At 41.8% G+C, this 18,563-nt stretch overlaps 1 protein-coding gene across 1 annotated transcript in view; it reads left to right on the forward strand.

Moving 5' to 3' along the window:
• The window catches only part of mcf2l2 (MCF.2 cell line derived transforming sequence-like 2), a 146,561-nt gene extending 142,127 nt beyond the window's left edge, over nt 1–4,434 (forward strand). Inside the window, exon 32 of the mRNA XM_030050508.1 lies at nt 489–4,434. Within this exon, the coding sequence (XP_029906368.1) occupies nt 489 (1 nt within the window). The 3' untranslated portion in view covers nt 490–4,434. The remainder of the gene's footprint in view (nt 1–488) is intronic.
• The last annotated feature ends 14,129 nt before the right edge of the window (nt 4,435–18,563 follow it).

Here is an 18,563-nt window from a genome sequence, read left to right on the forward strand (position 1 = left end):
TCCTATTCCACTCCTCACTTGACCCTCCTTAGCCACCCCCCCTTCCCTTCTCCTTTCCCTTTTTCTGTCTTGCCTCTGAGTCTCTGAGGGGTTTTCAGGCTGAAGGAGAGCAGAGCTCCATGCATTGGCAGTTGACCTGCAGTATTTTGGCTTCGTGGAACCCATTTACAAACAGCGCTCTTTTACCTGTCTGTTTTGATTGCCCTAGTCTGCCTTCCCTATAATTCTTTATGCACTCCACTGGCTGATATTGTTGTAGATATTGAACGTCTCCTTGTTTTACACTCCTATTAAAGCGGCATTGTTTGGTCTGTTATGTTTTATTGCCGTTGCAGCCAAGCTGTGCATCCCTCCTTCTCGAACGCTGTGTTTGAATGCCACACGTTTGCCCACATGCACCTCGTGCCTGTTTGCTGTGTTACATAACTTGATGCTCTCTTGAATCCAAAGTTGGCACTGACTCCTGCGCTTCTTGTTATTTTTTGCAGATATCTTCAGTGATCTGTGCAACGCGGCGCTGTCGGACTCGGACGACAACGAAGCCAGCACCTGGGGCGACGTGTCTCAGGACAGCAGATAAACATGGCCGACTAGTTTAGTTTTTCCAATGTAGTTCACCATGTTGGACTACGAACTTGGCTTCTTATTGTTATTTCCACTCCATGTTGGATCATGGACCTGGCTGACTACTGTAACTGTCTGTAGTTTTCCAAAAATGGACTATAAGTGTTACTGACTGTTGGTTTTCTACTGTCGCTCTCCATGTTGGACTGCAAACATGGCCTGTTGTTGTTTTTCAACTGGAGTTTTTCATGTCGGACTCACTTTAGCTTTTCTATGAACCCTCTGGACAAAAAAGCTGGAACCTAAACAAGCCTGAATGCCACAGTGGGAAAGCCATATAAGATCCTCGATTCAAGGAACTACAAGTAACCAGCTCTCATCCTCGGATAGCTCACGCCGCGACTGGATGGATGTGCTGCAAACAGAACTGAACATCCCACGTCTGACTAATGCCGACGATGTAGTGACAAAACTGCAAAGTCCATGTCTGAGTGCTCGATTTGGACACCTGAGAAACTCAAATCCCTTTTTCTGAGTGACTGAGTTGAATAACCCGAGGAAGGGAGAAAAAAAAAAAAAAAAAAGCAACAAATTCCATGTCCTGGTTGTGAAGTAGGCCTTGGCAAGTTGCCCTCTGTCGCTGCTAAGCTGCACTGAAGCAAAAATCGGAACATTTTCAGACCAGGTTCTGCCTCTGCCGCCCTGCTCGAGCTGCTGAAGCCTTTCAGGTTCAAACTATAGACACTTAAAAGTAGCTATAGTCTCCAGAAGAACCTAGAAGTTGACTCGCTGGCCTTTTCGGCGCCCCCGGTAGGACACCGACGTCGTGGCGTCGCATTACCTTTGACAGTATCACCTGATCTCAAACCCTGTAGACTTGCAGAATCACCTCTAAATGTTTTGAAAGGTGCGTAGTTTGTGCACAAGGGGCGAAAAAAATAACTCAGTACTCTCTACTCTGTCGGTAACTTGATTATATTCTCACAGCTGAAGGATTAAATAATGTTCAGCTGTGAGATTTTATGTCATGCCAGTAATAGTTCTGGGGAGATGGGTTATTTTGAAGTGAAACCTTCGACACGCACACACACACACACTTCAGTGACCCTGCAGTGCCTTCTAGCTGCACGTCCACTGGTTTCATGCAACTGTCGATCCAACACTGTGAGGACAGATGAGACGTCGTCCCTGAACACACATAAACGAATGTAAAACGGCACAGCAGCGTGGGTTAGAGATGTGTCGGTGACGCCCTGTCCAGCTCCATTCTGCACATACCTGAGGCCTTTTACGTGTGCTCAGGGTCGACGCCGCCGGCCTGACGCCTGGTTTCCATTAACAGCAGCGCTTAACAGTAGCAAACCAATAAAATACCATTTTCTATGGAGGAGAGTTGCTGCTACCTGCTGCAATCATCTGCAGCAAGAGAGGGAGAGAGCCTCTGGTCAGCTTGAGGGGTCAGAAATTACCGGTTAGCATATGTGGCCACGAAAAGAAAAAAAAAAAAAAAAAAGGTTATGAGAGAAAATCTAATTTGGACAGTTTTCTTCTACAAATTTGTTTTTTTGAAACAATGCTCCTAAATGATGTGTTTTTTTTTTTCCAGATTACTGTTCAGACACGCAGAGAGGAAAGCGGATGAGGGTGGCCAAATCGCTCTTGATGGAAATTAAGCGCTCTTTCAGTGCATCTCCTCTCTGAGTGAACGGCGTGGTGGTTTAAATCATGTTGCAAGATACAGACTTGTCTCTGTGACATATTATGGTATTTGGACCCATCTCCACCTAATGGGATTTTCACTAGCAAGCGCTTTGAGCATAATTCACTCTTTGATACGCTGCATGACAGTCACTATCTACGGGCGGGAAGCATTCAAGTATTCTCTTTTTGATTTGTGTGCATGTAAACACTCTACCTTATCTGCATTAGCTCCGATAAGATCCTATCCCGGCCATCGGGAACCCCAAATATGAGTTTGTCTGGATGCTGAGGCGTGCACACGGCTCATTCTGCCGGCGTTTGCAGCGTGCACAAGCTCAGTTTGCGTGATTAATACTCCGAATATTGCATTCATTCATGCACGCGGCGGCTATTTGTGATATCTCTTCATGTCCTGTTGATTTATCCCCGCACTCAGTTTTCAGCTCAGAAGGTAGCAGCGTTCAGACACACAGTCCATCACAGACCAGATTGATTGTATTCTCACCTTGAAACTCCTTGAGGGATCCGAGCGCTCGGCCGTCCCGCTGAATCCGAGGGGACGGCTCGGCCTTTTCGAGCGGCCAGTCCGGTTCACCCCGTCCTCCCAAAAGCCCTCACACCAGTGTGTTTCACCTGCTGAGATATCAGACGCCGGGGTTATGAGCATTCGTTAGCAATTCGCGAGCAACGCCAGTGCAAGTCAGCTGGACTGAAAACCATTTCTTTGACAGATCGCACTTAAGTCCTCTTTATACAGTAAAGTATGTTGTGGGGGAGAAAAAAAAAAAAAAAATCAGGGACCTGGTTGGCTGCGAGTGATTTTTCAGGGAAATGCTTTTTTTTTTTCAGCAAGCAGCACCAGGGCTGTTTTTCTAATATGGGCTTCACTCCCGAGAGGAAAATAGCTTGTTTCTAAATAAGCACCGAACTCTGAACATCAGGCTCCTTCAGAGGCGGGAGACGAACAGATTTTGTCAACTGTAAATATACATCAGTATTAGTCTAATATTGCATATTTTTTTTCTGTAACTACAATATATACTACTCATTTTCTGTATGATTGCTGTATTGCTGTATACCGTTGTACTTCTCGCAGCTTTTTGGCACGTGCCTCTCTTTGCATTTCGACTGGTTTACCCAACACACTCCAGACTGATCTACTGAGGAATCCTGTCAAACAGCAGCACCTTATTTACCAAGACACATCTTGCCATGAGAAGTAGTAGCCTGACTGTTTTCCTGTTTGCAGCGGTTTAGATCACAGCTCCGTTTATTCTGCAGTTGCACCGGAATACTTGCATTAGTAAAAATGTGAAGAAGCAAAAAAAAAAAAAAAAAAAAAAAAAAAAAAATCTACCAGTTTGCCACCAAAAGGCACCTGAACTTTACTGAATAGATGCATGTCACATTATTAGACTTAGTTACAAAAAAAAGGATTTCTGTTAGTGTCTGCAAACAACTTTAGCCTATATACATTTTAGAATATATAATATTTTGTGATGGTCTAATTAGACTTTATTTATGTAATTTAGGGAGCTGCAATTGGAGAGGTTACCTTTCAATTATCTGTATCAGAAGTCCACTAAAGGTCATATGTACTTTGATATTATTCAGTCTGACTGTAATGAAACACAAGCCTTGAATATTCTGTATATATTGTGTATTCTATCTTAAATGAAAAAAATCATATTGTACCTTTGTAAAGAAAATATTTCTACTGTACTGCATCCTGCTGCATTTCCCTTATTATAGAATGTATCAAGTGTGTATAAAGTACAATCTGTCATTGTAATGTACATATTTAAGACCTCGCCTTGCTTCATTGTGATAATATGCATTTATGGACTTTGTCATCCTGGTTTTTTGTACTTTCGACAGTGTTTTCAGACTTTAAGAAAGGCATGCGTATTTCCGATTTGATATATAAATATATATATATATAAATGGCACACTTAAAGGTGCCAGCTGTAGCAGTTTGTGTAAGGCCGCGGTTCCCATAAAGCCCTGCTGCTTCCTGTCGCACGGAGGATGTTGCCAGCTTGATGACAGTCGGTGTGTGATCTGGCCTGGCGAGCTAACCTGAAGTTGAAACTATGCTGTTATAAAATAGTGGATTTTGGAATAAAGTTCTGTATGGATTGAAAAAGTAAAAATGATTCGTAAAGAGGATCAGCATGTTGGAGGTGATTTTTTTTATTATTTTTATTTTTTTTTCCATCTGCCAGAAGCGGCCACAGGTTTTTCTTTTGCAGCGCCGTCATCGGGAGCTACGAATCAGCGTCTTTTGAAGAAATACGAACGTGATTTTTAGGCGATGGTGACGGTGAGAAGCTACAGTGCAGAAAATTGAACAATGGCTGCTGTTGAAGACGTCAGTGTTGATGCAAAAACCCTCCTCGACTGTCCCAGCTGAGTCAAAACACTTACAAATCAATCTTCATTCAGCGTTAAACACCGTTAACCATGGTGCTATCACGTATTCATAAACCATTTTCGTATTGCTGACTTTATTGTATCATTTTTTTCTCCTTTTAAGCAAAGATTTTCCTCACAAAAGCAGCAAGAATTGAATAATGACAGACAGACAAGTCAAGTCAAGTCAAGTCAAGTTTATTTCTATAGCACATATACAACAGCTTAGCTGAACCAAAGTGCTTCACAGTAAAAATAAGTGCACATTAAAAAACAGGTGTACAAGCGCGGATAAGTGCTTCACAGTAAAAACAAAAGCGCAGGCATAGGTAAAACAACAACAACAACAAAAAAAAAAAAAAAAAAAAAAAATTGCAAAAAAGTGCATTGAAAGAACCAGAATAAAATACAAGAGAAAGTCAAGGGAAATCCAGTCACCTGCCACCCCGAGTGGTTTGAAGTGAACGGAAACAAAATCTTAATCCAGCTCACTTCTCGCCAAATCCGACCCGGTGACATCCAACGCTAAGCCCAGCTGAAACGTCCTCTCAGGAGTGTTTTCTGCTGGATTATGTTTTAAACAAATTCAGCGATAACCTTTACCGTTCAGCCCGTGTGGTTTCTCAAACGCTTCTGAAGCATTCTCCACTATTATTTCTAATTAAAGCCCCATATGATGATAATTTTATCTCCTGCGTGTCCCCATGAAATCTATTTGCCGGTTCTCAAAAGTCGGGGAAGTGAAAATTAAATGAAATTATGAGCATTTGCATCTCATTTCCCTTCTATTTATTTATTGCATCGTTACCGGCTACGACATTCAAGAAAGAAACGTCTTCCAGCCAACGTGGGGCCGATCACAGAGCAGTCCCCGTACGACACCCCCGAGTTCCCAGTCAAGCTTTTTTTTTTTTTTTTTTTTTAATGTTCAGCGAATAAGAGGCAAACGCACGGATCTCACTCGGGCTGTTTGTAGCAACAAATTTAGTGCGCCTGCAAGACGGTGGGAAAACAATGTCAGTTTGCTATCTGCCGCACAAGAGATTGAACCCAAAGGATTGCCTTACACTCAGCGAGCGAAGGCCCTGAGACAGAGAGAGACAGAGACAGAGAGAGAGAAGGAGAGAGAGAGAGAGAAACTGTCGAGAATAGAGGAGATGTGATCTTTTTCCAACATCGTGCTGTGTTCTCTATCCCTCAGACAAGACTCGTGTCAAGAAAAAGCAGCGTGTTCAAACGAGACGTTATTAAAGTCTGTGCCAGCAGGCGGTGAAGTCGCTCGCCGCCCGAGCCCCGCCTCCCTCCCCCCAGCCCGGTCCCAGCTTGTTTTAGGATGATTTAAGCCTGTGCTAAAATGAAATGTAATTATTTAAATATGCGGGAGGCGGGAGAAAGAAAAACAGTAAGAGAAAGAGAAAGTGAAAGAGAAAGAAAAGGGTGGGGGGGGCGAGAAGAACATGTCTGTCCTTTCGGTGGCTTTTTCGGTGCCGCGGCCATCAAAGTGATAAGTGCAAATGACAAGTATGTGATGAAATACATGCATTCTGGCGTATTTCTGTTCTTTTGTCAGTGATCAATGGCGGCTCAGGTACGCCGGAGCAGCTCCTCTGCATCATTACGATTCTAGCCGGGCCTCCGCTGCTCCGTCAAGGGGAAGGGAACAAGCTATTAAAGCCAGACTTAAAGCATAATGTATTCTCTCTGTCTGTGACTGGCTCTGACTCTTTTTTTTTTTTTTTTTTTACCCACTGCCCCCAAATGAAATCATAATTTAGAGAGAGAGGAGATGTGTGTTATAAAGTTTTAAATGCTCCAGATTGTCGGCGTGGCCTCAGACACCGGTGACACCGAGATGAATTAGGGCTGCTTTTTCTTCCAGGACCTTATGCGTGGACACGCCGCCTGAATATTACCGCTCGCTCCTTGGTTTTCGTCGTCTCCGAAATGGATTTAGCCCACTCTTAATCCAGCCCTCACCTCTCCTGCACGTCGGCAGCGGCAACAACAAAAACATGATATTCAATTTCCCCTTTTCTGCACTGAAATTTGTTTTCATCTGGTGTTATTAACTTTCACAGAGAGACTCTTATTTACTGTCTCTAAAGGTAAATACTCGCGGGCACAACCGATACAGGATTTTCGGTTCTAATACCAACTGGAGATGAAAATCATGAATATTTGATGCGTAATACTTTATTTTCGTGGTGCATTTGTGTCCCCAAAAAATCCCTCTCTCGACCAAATCCTCAACAAGGACAAATATACGCAGGTTTTTGTCCAGAGTGGATCCTCTCAGTGATCCACTGTGTGCTAAATCAAACACCCAAAAATTAATCAGCAGTCTTTTTTTTTTTTTTTTTTTTTTTTTTTTTTGGCAGAAATCAGTTTTGCAGTGTAAAAAAAATGTAGATAGCAGTATATCTGTGAACGGCTGGTATCAACTCAGAATGTTGGAGTAAATGTTTTCCTGGAGCAGAGGAACAGATAACATGTTGAATATTTTCTGCAGATGAAGAGAAGAAAGATGCTGCTGCAGCCATTTAAGAGTGCATTTGTACTGTGGAGCATTTTTCTGCCTGAAACCTGCTCTCCACCTCACGACGGCCTCTTTTCCTAAAGATCCTGGAGCAGAAACCGAGCCGAGACGTAGGCCTGGACCTGGAGCTCAACATGCAGAGCAGAGTCGCTTATGTTAATCAGTGTGATGCTAAAATTAGGGACTGTAGATAATGAATGTAAGACAATTAGTTCATACCTTTGCCATCCTAGGAAAAAAATAGTGCAAGCCACCCGGGATCAAAATCTGACTAAAGAAAAACAGCAGTGACTCTAAAGCATTTTACCTGTTCAGACAGTTTCACATACGATACAGCTAATAATTTCACATAAAATACAGTTAAAATAATTCATTTCTTTTGATTATTTGATTGTTCACAGGTCTGGGGGAAAAAAAACTAACTAAAACTAAAGAGGGGAACTCACTTTCTCATTTGTCTGAGGACAGAGCATTTTTGTGAACGCCTCCGAAAACAGAGACTGGGACATCAAATTGATTTTTATTTAAATGCAAAAGTTAATCACTTCCATATGAGTCTGCATTAAAATGAACTCATTTATCCCTAGTCTAAATTAGACAAAATATATAGAAATCTAATTAGCTGCCGACAACCGGCATCGAAGACAGATTTACTTAAATGCATTCTTTACTATTCATGTCCACTCTTGTTTATCAAATATAAAAGTGCAGATTGGTCTTTTGGAGTCTCTGCTGCGGCAACGCCTGGTAATTTGTGCATAGCTAAAAGACATCCAGTTATTTTTGATAGAATACCTCAATATCTATGAACTGGACGGGAGGAGACATGATCATTAGTCGACCCGCTGAGGAAATTGATTTTTTTTTTTTTTTTGGTAAATACAGGTATTTATTTATTTCATTTATTTAACCAAGAAAGACTCACTGAGATTGAAACTCTCTTTTACGAGAGCATCCTGCCTAAGACAAGCAGCAGCAGCAGCACAGATATCAGGGTTGCAGACACACAAGAACATATAACAAGTTACAATAAAGTATAGGAAATAAATTACTGGTCATTAAAAATCTAAAAATTCATCAGCCATCATCACAAGTTGTCAAAGTCATGGATCATAGAGGGGAATATGAATCAGTCAAAACTGCAGCCAGATGTGCCTGCCTCCAAATCGTTAAGGATTACTTATCTAAATGTACAGGGTGTCCACAAAGTCTCTTTACAATTTAAAAAATCTATTACAAAAGCAATTGATGAGATATGTTAATCAGATTTGAAGTTTTGAATCACATTGGACATCAACGACCTGAAGCAAAAGATCATTGATGCCATTGCCACCACTGATGAGGCTCTGCTACAGCGAACATGGCAATTGTAATAATTTCCACAGATTTGTCTATTCATTTGCTTTTGTAATAAATTTGTTAAATTGTAAAGAGACTGTATGGACACCCTGTATGTAAAGAGACCGGCTCCTGAAGATTCGGGTCATTTTGCAGCTGATTCCAGCAGAGGGAGCGGCACTTAAACTCCATTTTTCCCACCAGTTCAGGACGGACTTTAAGGACAGAAAGCAGGAATGAGTTCCTGGGAGAGAAGGCAATAACTTCCCGTACTTTTCTGAAGTCTTACCTATAGATGTAGATCCATAGGTAAGATGGAAGCAAACCAAGAGTGGCCTTGTAAATAAAAATATGCCGAGCAAGTATTTGACATGATATTAATGGTGCTGAGCAACAAGTTAATTATGGATGTTATCTCATTCCTGCAGACACCCAGCAGTTGTGGGTAAAGCCAAAGCACTGCAGTCTGTCCCAGCGAATAAGAGTAGCTTTAATTTTTTCAGGTCATTTGCAAATTTAAAGAGAAATGAGGAGGATTTGTTGGTTGTGGTTTGTAAACACAACATCCAAAGTTGACCCCTCCTCCCTGGCTAAGCTCACTGCTGACAGCGATATTTGTTTCCTAGGATGGCAATGGAATCAAACGCCTGCCCAAAATATAGCATTGCTGTCCTAGGAAAAAAACTTCGGCACCTACCTATGCAAAGAATAATTGGCCAATTCCACGTCGGTCTTTATCCTCATCCTCACTCTTTCTCCACTGTCATTGTGGAATGAGCTTTATCTGCTTGTTGTTTTGTTGCACTATATTCCCTTTTTTCCTGTTGGATGCTGTGCTCGATTGGGCACCACACTGCGCTGTGATTGGCTGGGAGCTACACATCCACTGCCCAAAGGCCAACACTAAGAAGAGTCCCGAGCTCAGCCAAACAAGAAAATCCAGGCAGAGGGCGGGGACTCTGCAGACACACACACCAACACACACTTCTAGTGGCTCAGAAGTGATGATTGAAGTGATGAAGTGAGTATTATTTGTGTTTTTTTTTTTTTTTTAGGAAAACCCTACTCATCCTGCCTTTGAAGACTGGGACAACTCAGGTCTTGCGTGCTCTGTACACACCTCTGATCTCATGTCTGTGAAGAAACAGGTTGTGATTATCAGCTGAAGTGTAACCGCTGAGGGAAAAAAGCTGATTGGCCGGTGAAGCGGGACAGGAAACATTAAAGCCAGCCCAGCTCTGATGAACGAAGGTTAGGGGCAACAGGAGCGATGACTTCTGGAGGCAAAGTCTTTCTCCAGCGTCTTGAGTCTGAACGCAGAGCTGCTGGGACCTGAGAAGTTTCTCTCTACTGAACAACAACCCTCTCTCTGTCTTCCTGTGTGAGCTCAGCTGAGGAGCCATGATGTCGCTGCATGTGGCTGCATCTCTCCCTCCCACCGGGTCTCTTGCCATGCAGATCATGCCACATGGTGATTTGTCTTCATTTTCTTAATGGATAAGGTTAACAGAGCTGGATAGTTCATTATTATCATAATGTGTGACTGTTTGGGGCCAGGCCTCCCAGTCAACAATTAAACCCATCACGTCATTATATAAACAGCCACTTGGAATAATGGATGATGAATCAGTTAAATGGCATCATTGCATAATTTAAATAAGGTAAGGTAAAGTGTACCCCACTCAGTTTTGATACATTTATAAAGTTTTCTTTTTAAAGTTAATTACAATTGTGATTTTTTTTGCGTGTTGTGAAATACTTTACCTTTTGAAAAAAATGAACAGCTGTAAAGACTTTTAATTACAGCTTTAATTCTAGTGTGAAAGACAGACACTAACCAAGATTGCATGAGATGCATACATATACGCAACACAAATGGACACACACACACACACACACACACACACCTACTCACATACATATTATCTCTGTTATCAGTGCTAATCAACAGTCAAATGATGTTAAAACCTACAAAAGGATTTCAACTGAGGTTGGAGGGGTTACATGCAGCTATACAGTGACTATTTAAACAAATTACAAATGAATGAATAAAATTATTGCCTCATTGTTTCTCAGCTGTTTTGAATATAACATCTTAAACTGAAGAGAAGCTCTTCTGAATTTTCATGCCAGCTGGACTCCTGCTGCTGGAGAAGTCCTGTCACGTCAGTGGTCACTTTTTGTACTGAATAATACAGTTACTGTTAGAGATATACTGGACTTCATTTAAGCTCATTTTTTACTTCCACAATCTGCAGAAGCCCTCAAATCATGACAGAAGCTGACAAGGCAATTTGGAGCCTAATGGTGAAGATGGATGAGGAGTTCAACCTCAGCTCCTGCGACTCCAGGGGAGTGAGGTGTGGCTTGTCCTCACAGAGCTCCAGTCATCCACCAAGCTCTTGTGTGTGTGTGTGTGTGTGTGTGTGTGTGTGTGTGTGTGTGTGTGTGTGTGTGTGTGTGTGTGTGTGATGCCTTTACAATTCCACTCGGCAATCTGAATTCTGAAGCCACTCTCGGCCGCAGATGCACTGCAGGATTATGCAGTAGAGACTGAAAACCATATCAGTGAAACAACCAAACCCAAAAAGCAAAATGGTTACAATGTTTATAGACCTTTACAGTTTTTTCTGATTGCTTTGGCACTAACTTTGAAACGATAGGCTATTTTTAGCCAAAACTCTGTACACTAACCACAAAACCTTGCATCAAACCAGCAAAGCATTATACATCTCTTGCAAAAGCAAACAATTATTCAAACTCCTTTTAAAAAAAATGTATTTTTGCATCAATACAACACACAATAACCATCATTTGAATAAGCAAACACAGCAACAAGTGCACACTGATAGTATAAATTTAGAAAACTCCTTCTCCTCTTACTTCTTCACCTCCTTGTCCTCTTCCTTCTCCTCTTCCTCCTCTAGTGCTCACCCCTCTTCCTCTGTCCAACATCGGCCTCCACTGTTGCCCAAACCAAATGTTTACCTGCGGCTCAAGCTCTGATTTGTAAATTACCTCATTATTTAAAAGCATTTTCACATCTCTAAATATGGGAAGGCAAATTGGCAAAGTAGTGTAGCAATGTAGTGGACAAAATAAAAGTGTGTTATAAAATTACAAAAGTGAGTGTAAAGCAGAGAACGTGCATTCAGTTTGACTGACTCGGTAAATGCATCGGCCACAAGTGTTAATAGTTCCAGAGAAAACTGTATTAGCTCGGGTTTCATTAGTCCACATCATGGTTCATTCACAACATAGGTAATACCAACATTTAATACCAGCCTTTATGAGATTTTTTCATTATTTTTAGTACATTAACATCAGCTGTGGTCTGCCACTAGGGGGCAGCTCTCTCGGCCTCTATAAAATCCACCTATACCACCATTGCTAATGTAACAGCGGGGAGAATTTTATATTTTAATTTTATATTACAAGCCCTACAAGAAAGAGCATTACCTCCTGCTGCCATAGCTGAGGGATAATCAACCCTAAAGTGCATCTGTGCTTAAAAATCAAGGACAAGTCAAAAAGTTTCTTTCACTTTCTCTGTCGGTGTAGATTAAGAAGCTAAAAAGCATGCGTGCAAGTGTAAAAGTCTCAGGCGGTCAACGCAAAGGGCAAGCAGAAGGACGCTGACTTGTGCCGGAGTCATCAAGTGCCTCCATAGTGCAGCTAATGGCTACTTCCATCAAGACGGGCCGATCCGCTGATTGTCCTCTTTTCATATGCCGAGGTCAGACGGCTGTCCGCTGCCTCCTCTGCAGGCTGCCGCTGCCCCTTGTGTGTCCAAGCATGCAGACATGGACTGAAGGTCTCGCTCCCCAAAAATAAATTCACCGTTGCATTGCAGTCGGCCTCTATATCAGGCCCATTTCTCGCCCAAATGAGCTTTATTGGCATCAGTGGAAGAAAGTGATTCAGTGCACCACGAAGCAAACAACACTTTAAATTTACAGTAGAAAGGAATATATAACGTAATCAGTGTGTGTGTGAATAAATGTTGCAGGGTGCACAAAATTTGACGCAGGGGATATAATGAGGTGAGGAAATTAAAATACAAGCGTCGCTGATTGTCTATTTCCCCTTTTTGCCTCATGTGAACTGGTGACTGTGCACAATGTACGGGTACAAACACACACACACACACACACACACCGACGCAGACATATGGTAAAAAGGAGTGCGTCTGCAAAGTTTTGCATAAATAGAAGAGACTAGATCATTTGCGTGTCCCAAGAAAACCCCCAAAAAGCCTTTAGAGTCAACAGTTTCTAGCCAGGACGCCCTTGGCAGATGAAACCACTTTTGAAGGTCCGGCTTTCATGGGTAAATAAACGGTTTAAAGAAGCGATGAGGAAAATGTTGTTTTAGGGAGGAGACTGCAAACACGGAGTAAGTGAGAATATCTCAGCCGGTGCCCAGAGATTCCCAGCCGCGTAAAAGCTGACACTTCATTTAGTCAAGGTGGATTTTACAAGCCTGGCCCGGCCGGATGTTCAACCACCTGTTGGAAAATGTGCCGGTGAGAGCTTTAATGCGTTTTGGTGTCGTGATCAAATCCTTCCAGAGCATTTGCGAGGATTTAAATTTGGAGTTTGGATCCAGGATTGCAACAGTTGTGGAGGATGTTGCACCACATCAATGGACTCTGTCAACTGCATTTGAGACTGTTTTTTGTTTCTTCTTTTATTTAAAAGTCCAAAATATGTAGAAATAACAGACAAACACTAGTCTGAATTTCAAAATGTGTGTTCCAGATGCCGCTCTTTTCTCCAGTGTTGGTAAAATTTATTTATTGCTACAAACTCCAAAATAATGGCCTTACTTACTGTCTAAATATATAATAGCAACACAATGTCACTTAATATGAGTTTCTCACACACAGTGCAGTCTTGTATGTTTCAATTATAGCCTGTCAAGTCTTGTGATCACTGCATTTAAAGGAATCTTCCAACATTTTGGGAAAAATTGGATAAAAAATCAACTTCCTTTTTTATTTCAAAGATGTGTATTTCAAATACACATGATACATTGTGCAAATAAGACAGGTTCAGGGTTGCTGTAAGGTTTATTTTTTCACTTTGACAGAGCCAGGCTAAAACTCCCATAGACTTCAAGTCTTTATGCTAAGCTAACATGAAACGCCACCCATAGGAACTGAACCATTGGATGCACAGGGGTGAAAATGGTATTGAATATCTTGTCTCAAGCTGGGTAAGACGGATAAAGGGTATTTTGCCAAAAATGTTGGCATATTCCTTTAACAATATATTCTGCATACACTGATGCAGCAATAAATAAAAAATTAGCTAAACTCTTTTGATCATCACAAAACAAACAACTAGCAAAACAAGGAAACTTTAATCCTATTTCACTGCAGTCTTCATTTACGAGTTCCCCCCCTCATAAGAATCTATCCTCATATAAGTTACATCTGTCTGACACTATTTATGATGTTGGGTGTACTGTAACTTTACATCGTTAAGATTTACCTCAGTCAGCAAAGGTGGATCAACTCTAAGCTCCACTCCACAAATAAAAAAAGTGTGTGTAAAAGTGAATTCAGCTTGATTTACTTTCCACGACATCCCTGTGTTTCTATTCTGTGATGCTCTTCTAAGGGAAATCTAATGTAGTAACTGTTTTCTGTGTAATGAAATGCGAGTCGGTGCTGATTCCTTTCCATTCCTGCAAATAACACCAAGTAGAAGTGAGATGAATCTGATTAATTCTTGAGAAGGGGCAGCAAACTGTCACTGTCCACTTTTGTGTGTGTGTGTGCATGCGTGTGTGGGTGTGTGTGTGTGTGTGGGCAGAGACCTGAGCTGGAAATGTAAGCAAAGGTTTGAGGAAGTGTAGAGGGGGTGAAGCTGGATAGAGGGGAGATAAGGCCTTGACAAAGCTCTGCTCCACACAGTGAACCTCCTGAGGCCTGAATACAGAAAGACAGACAGATTGTGCGCCTGTGTGTGTGTGTGTGTGTATGTGTGTGTATGTGTGTGTCAGAGAGCAGGAGGAGTAGGCCGACAACCCCACGAATGCAGCGAGCATACTAAACCATCCACAGAAGTGAAAGTAGAAGAAGAAGATGAGGAAGAAAAGGAAGTGCTGGAAGTCAGTCTCCCTTCACTCTGTCCTCCAGACTGCAGCTACCTAGAGGGCCCAGGTGTGTGTGTGTGTGTGTGCATGTGTGTGTGTGTGTATCTTTTTTCACTTTGTGTCAGCCTGATTGCATCATTCTATGTGTGTATGTTTGATTGTATAGGTGTGTGTATGCCCTCCGTCCATCCCTATGAAGACCAAACACTGGCTGCTCAGAAAAACTCTGTGATGATGTTACTAGCATCTCTTTCTTTCTTTCTTTCTTTTTTGCTTTTAGTTATCAGATATCTTTATGTTATGATATGAAGACTTTGCAAACAAAATGAAAAGATCAATATTCATCTCATTGTGGCGTTAAACCTCTTCAACCCTATTGTTCTTCATCAAGAACCTGGAAAGGCTCCGATCGCCCATCAAATAATGTGATTTATATCGTTACCCTTCACTCATGCTTGTAACTTCAGTATCCTGAAGACCTATGTCATCTTATTTGGCTGCTGTCGGCAATGATTAGTAAGTTAGTGGTTAGAAACTGTGATTTCCACCGTCGATTCAGCATGCCACAGGTGATCAAGCAAAGTGATGGCACTAAATAGCCGGGTTTCCACTGTCTTCCCATTGTGAGCTGGGGCTATCTTAGGGCTAAATGGTGCTTATGGCCTCAATCTGCAAGAGCAAAAAGGATTCGCATTTCCACCGTTGCACCTATAGCCCCGAATTCCTGTGTCGGTGAAAATGCACACGCGTTGGAAGTAGAAAGTGAGCGGTTGAAGTCTGCAAAAACCAACTCCTGCAGAATGGAAGATTTTTTTCTTTCCTTTAGACGCCACTTTGTGCGTTTGCCCACCTCGCGCTGAGACCTCTTTTTTCAGTTTCTCACAAACCGGCCCCGCTGTGCATTGGATCCCCAGCGCTGCCAGCTCTCTCACTATATATTGTATAACATCCTCATTTCTCCTCATTTCAGCAACACCATCGATTTGACGTTAGGCGCTCTCCTCTCCCCAGATAGCGAGCAGAGCCCCGAATGTCCTCGTTTGACCAGGACTGTCGGTTGTTCTCCGTTTTTCTTTTCTCTGTTATTTTTGTCTGCTACAAAAGCGAGCTGCTGCGCTGACATCTGTACTTATCAGCCGCACCCGTCTCCCCGCCCAACGCCAAGTACGTCCTGCCTCTGACCTTCAACTCCACCTCAGACCTCCGTTAGCCCTGCTTGGCCCAAGGGGTATTTGGTGGGCCATTATCACCTGGGAACTGGCCCCGACAGCCCCACCGAGGCGCCATCAAAGACCGGAAGTGACAATAGGATCGCAGCTGGCCTTAGCACACACTGGCACGCCTGCATTTGGTGCAAAAGCCGGGTAATGAGTCCAGAGCTGATATCCAAGACACAATAAGCAAGCAGATTCATATTCCATCTCTGGACTGTGATTTCATCTGCAAAATCAGCAACATATTGGTGGATACTGTCTTGAAATCTGTCAAGAAGTATGAATTCAAAAACATGATTGTGAACTTAAGGCAGCAGTAAAGCTTGAATACTGTGACCGGCTGGGGACTTTATTCTGAAATCCATTTAAATTGTTCTGTTATCACCTCTTGCTATATGCATCTTTTATCATTTATTGTATCTTAATCAGTGCTTAGATGGAATAAATGTCTTTATTTAGCAGTAGATGTTTATGGTTTTAACTTAGGTGTCTTAGGTGTTTTGTAGGTTGTAAATGTTACTGTATGAGACTTTTTCACTTTTTCAAATCTAGACGTGCAGTACATGTATATTTTAAATGCTATCTGCTTAGTGTCTGGCCCCCTGTGCTCAAGCATCAGACAGCTTATTAGAGTGTCCCATTTCACATATCCCCATTATGTCTTATGTGATTGTGCTTATATTTTAACTGATTTGTGAATAAATGGATCTGAACTGAGCTGTGCGGTCGGGCTTTGCTCACTCCCACAGAACTTTATTTTAAATTCCGGTGGTGAAGATACCAAATAAGTCCTGCCGAATTTCAGGGAAATGTGTATAAACTGATGCACAGGACATATCGATGTTTTCTATTTGATGTGATGGTACAGCCATAAAACAAAGGCTCTTCTGTTTAAATATTTCGCTCAATATCAGTGGGATGCAGCTTCAATGAAGCAACCAGCAGATCCAGAATATGCATGAGACATTGTCCTACAATATGGAAAAAAAAGCTTTTTTCTAGTTTAAAGTTGCATAAGGGGAAATTTAAGGGAAAATCGGGGTTTGAGTGGTTAAGGTTAGATGAGGGCTCGGACTTCGTGTAGGGTTAAAATTAGAATTAGGTTTAGATCATCATTAGCCATGCAGTCTCATATACAAATGAAATATACGACCAAATAAGGGATTTCCATGTGTAGCATATACAGTATGTCTATATAAAATGCCAAATTATGAAATGTATTTGAATTTGGCACATTTTCATACATATATGTTTAACATAATATGTTAAACATATATTCTTCCTCAGACTGAGACAAGATGTTCGGTATCATTTTTCCACCTCTGTACGTCCAAGGGTTCGGTTACTATGGGTAGCATTTCATGTTAGCTTAGCATAAAGACTTGAAGTCTATGGGAGTCGTTAGCCTAGCTCAATCAAAATGAAAAATAAACCTTAAAGCAACTCAGAAGCTTTTTTTTTCAAACCCACATGATCCACTGTGTAAACAAGACAGCTTTAGAGATGCTGTAAGATTTATTTTTTCACTTTGACAGAGCCAGGCTAACGACTCCCATAGATTTCAAGTCTTTATGCTAAGCTAAAATGAAATGCTAACCGTCGCAACCAAACCACTGGACATACAGAGGTGAAAATAGTGTTGAACATCTTGTCTCAGTAAGTCGGAGTATTCCTTTAAAAGGACAATATGTTGTTTTCATGGATGCGGTTACACATGTATGATGGCCTATACATATATAACTATACTCAGAGGGGTGTGTGTTTGGCTGATGATTATATATGTAACAGATTTGACATTTCTTGGGTGTTTGGGGCATATATCTTCATATAATATATTTCTGTTTGGGATGGTGAGGGTTAGGCATTAGGATATGAATACATGGACCTCAGAAGTACAGTAATGCAAACCGCGTGTGTGTGTTTAACCGGTGTGTGTGTGTGTGTGTGTGTGTGTGTGTGTGTGCGGAGAGGGGGGATCAGACGCGCTAACCTCAGGCAGAAAGGCTGCTGTCTGCCTGAGAGGAATTCATCATCAATGTCTGCCCTGGAACTGACTTTTGTTTGGCGATGCTGTGGAAACAAAAGCCGGTTCACAGAGCTGCGGGCCTTTCACAGACGAAGCTTTACTCTTCCTCACAGAAGCCCCGTGGAAATGTGTTCTTCACCTCTCCTTTACTTTGAGAGGTGAGATCCAGGCACCACACACATATTTTATTATTGATGGGGTTGGTTTGCAGCTACACCCGTTTCAAGCCGGGGGTTTGAGTCACCTGCATAAACAGGGCTTGCTGTCTCAGCAGTTGCAAAGCAAAGAGAGGCATTGTTAAAAAAAAAAAAAAAAAAAAGGGCTGTGGTTATTGTGTAGTAAATTTCAGAAGGATGCTATGCAAAGATCACAATGAAACTATAAAAAAATATAACATCCTGAAGGGATATTTTAGGAATATTACAGAGATAGCACAGGAGATAAAAAAAATACCATAAAGCACAACATGGGTGCTATAAACTCACTTCTGAGTACCACAGAAACACTATAGCTCAGTCCCTGTAGGTGTATTAGAGTGAGACCACAGAAAGTTGAAAACACCATATGTAGGAATAATAAGGTCACTACAAACCAAACACTGAGTACCACAGGTGCACTATAGGAATATATAATTATGGGAATAAATTGGAATAACATACTGACTTTTCAA

This window comes from Myripristis murdjan, chromosome 4 (genome assembly GCF_902150065.1).
Source record: "Myripristis murdjan chromosome 4, fMyrMur1.1, whole genome shotgun sequence".
NCBI classification, from domain to species: domain Eukaryota; kingdom Metazoa; phylum Chordata; class Actinopteri; order Holocentriformes; family Holocentridae; genus Myripristis; species Myripristis murdjan.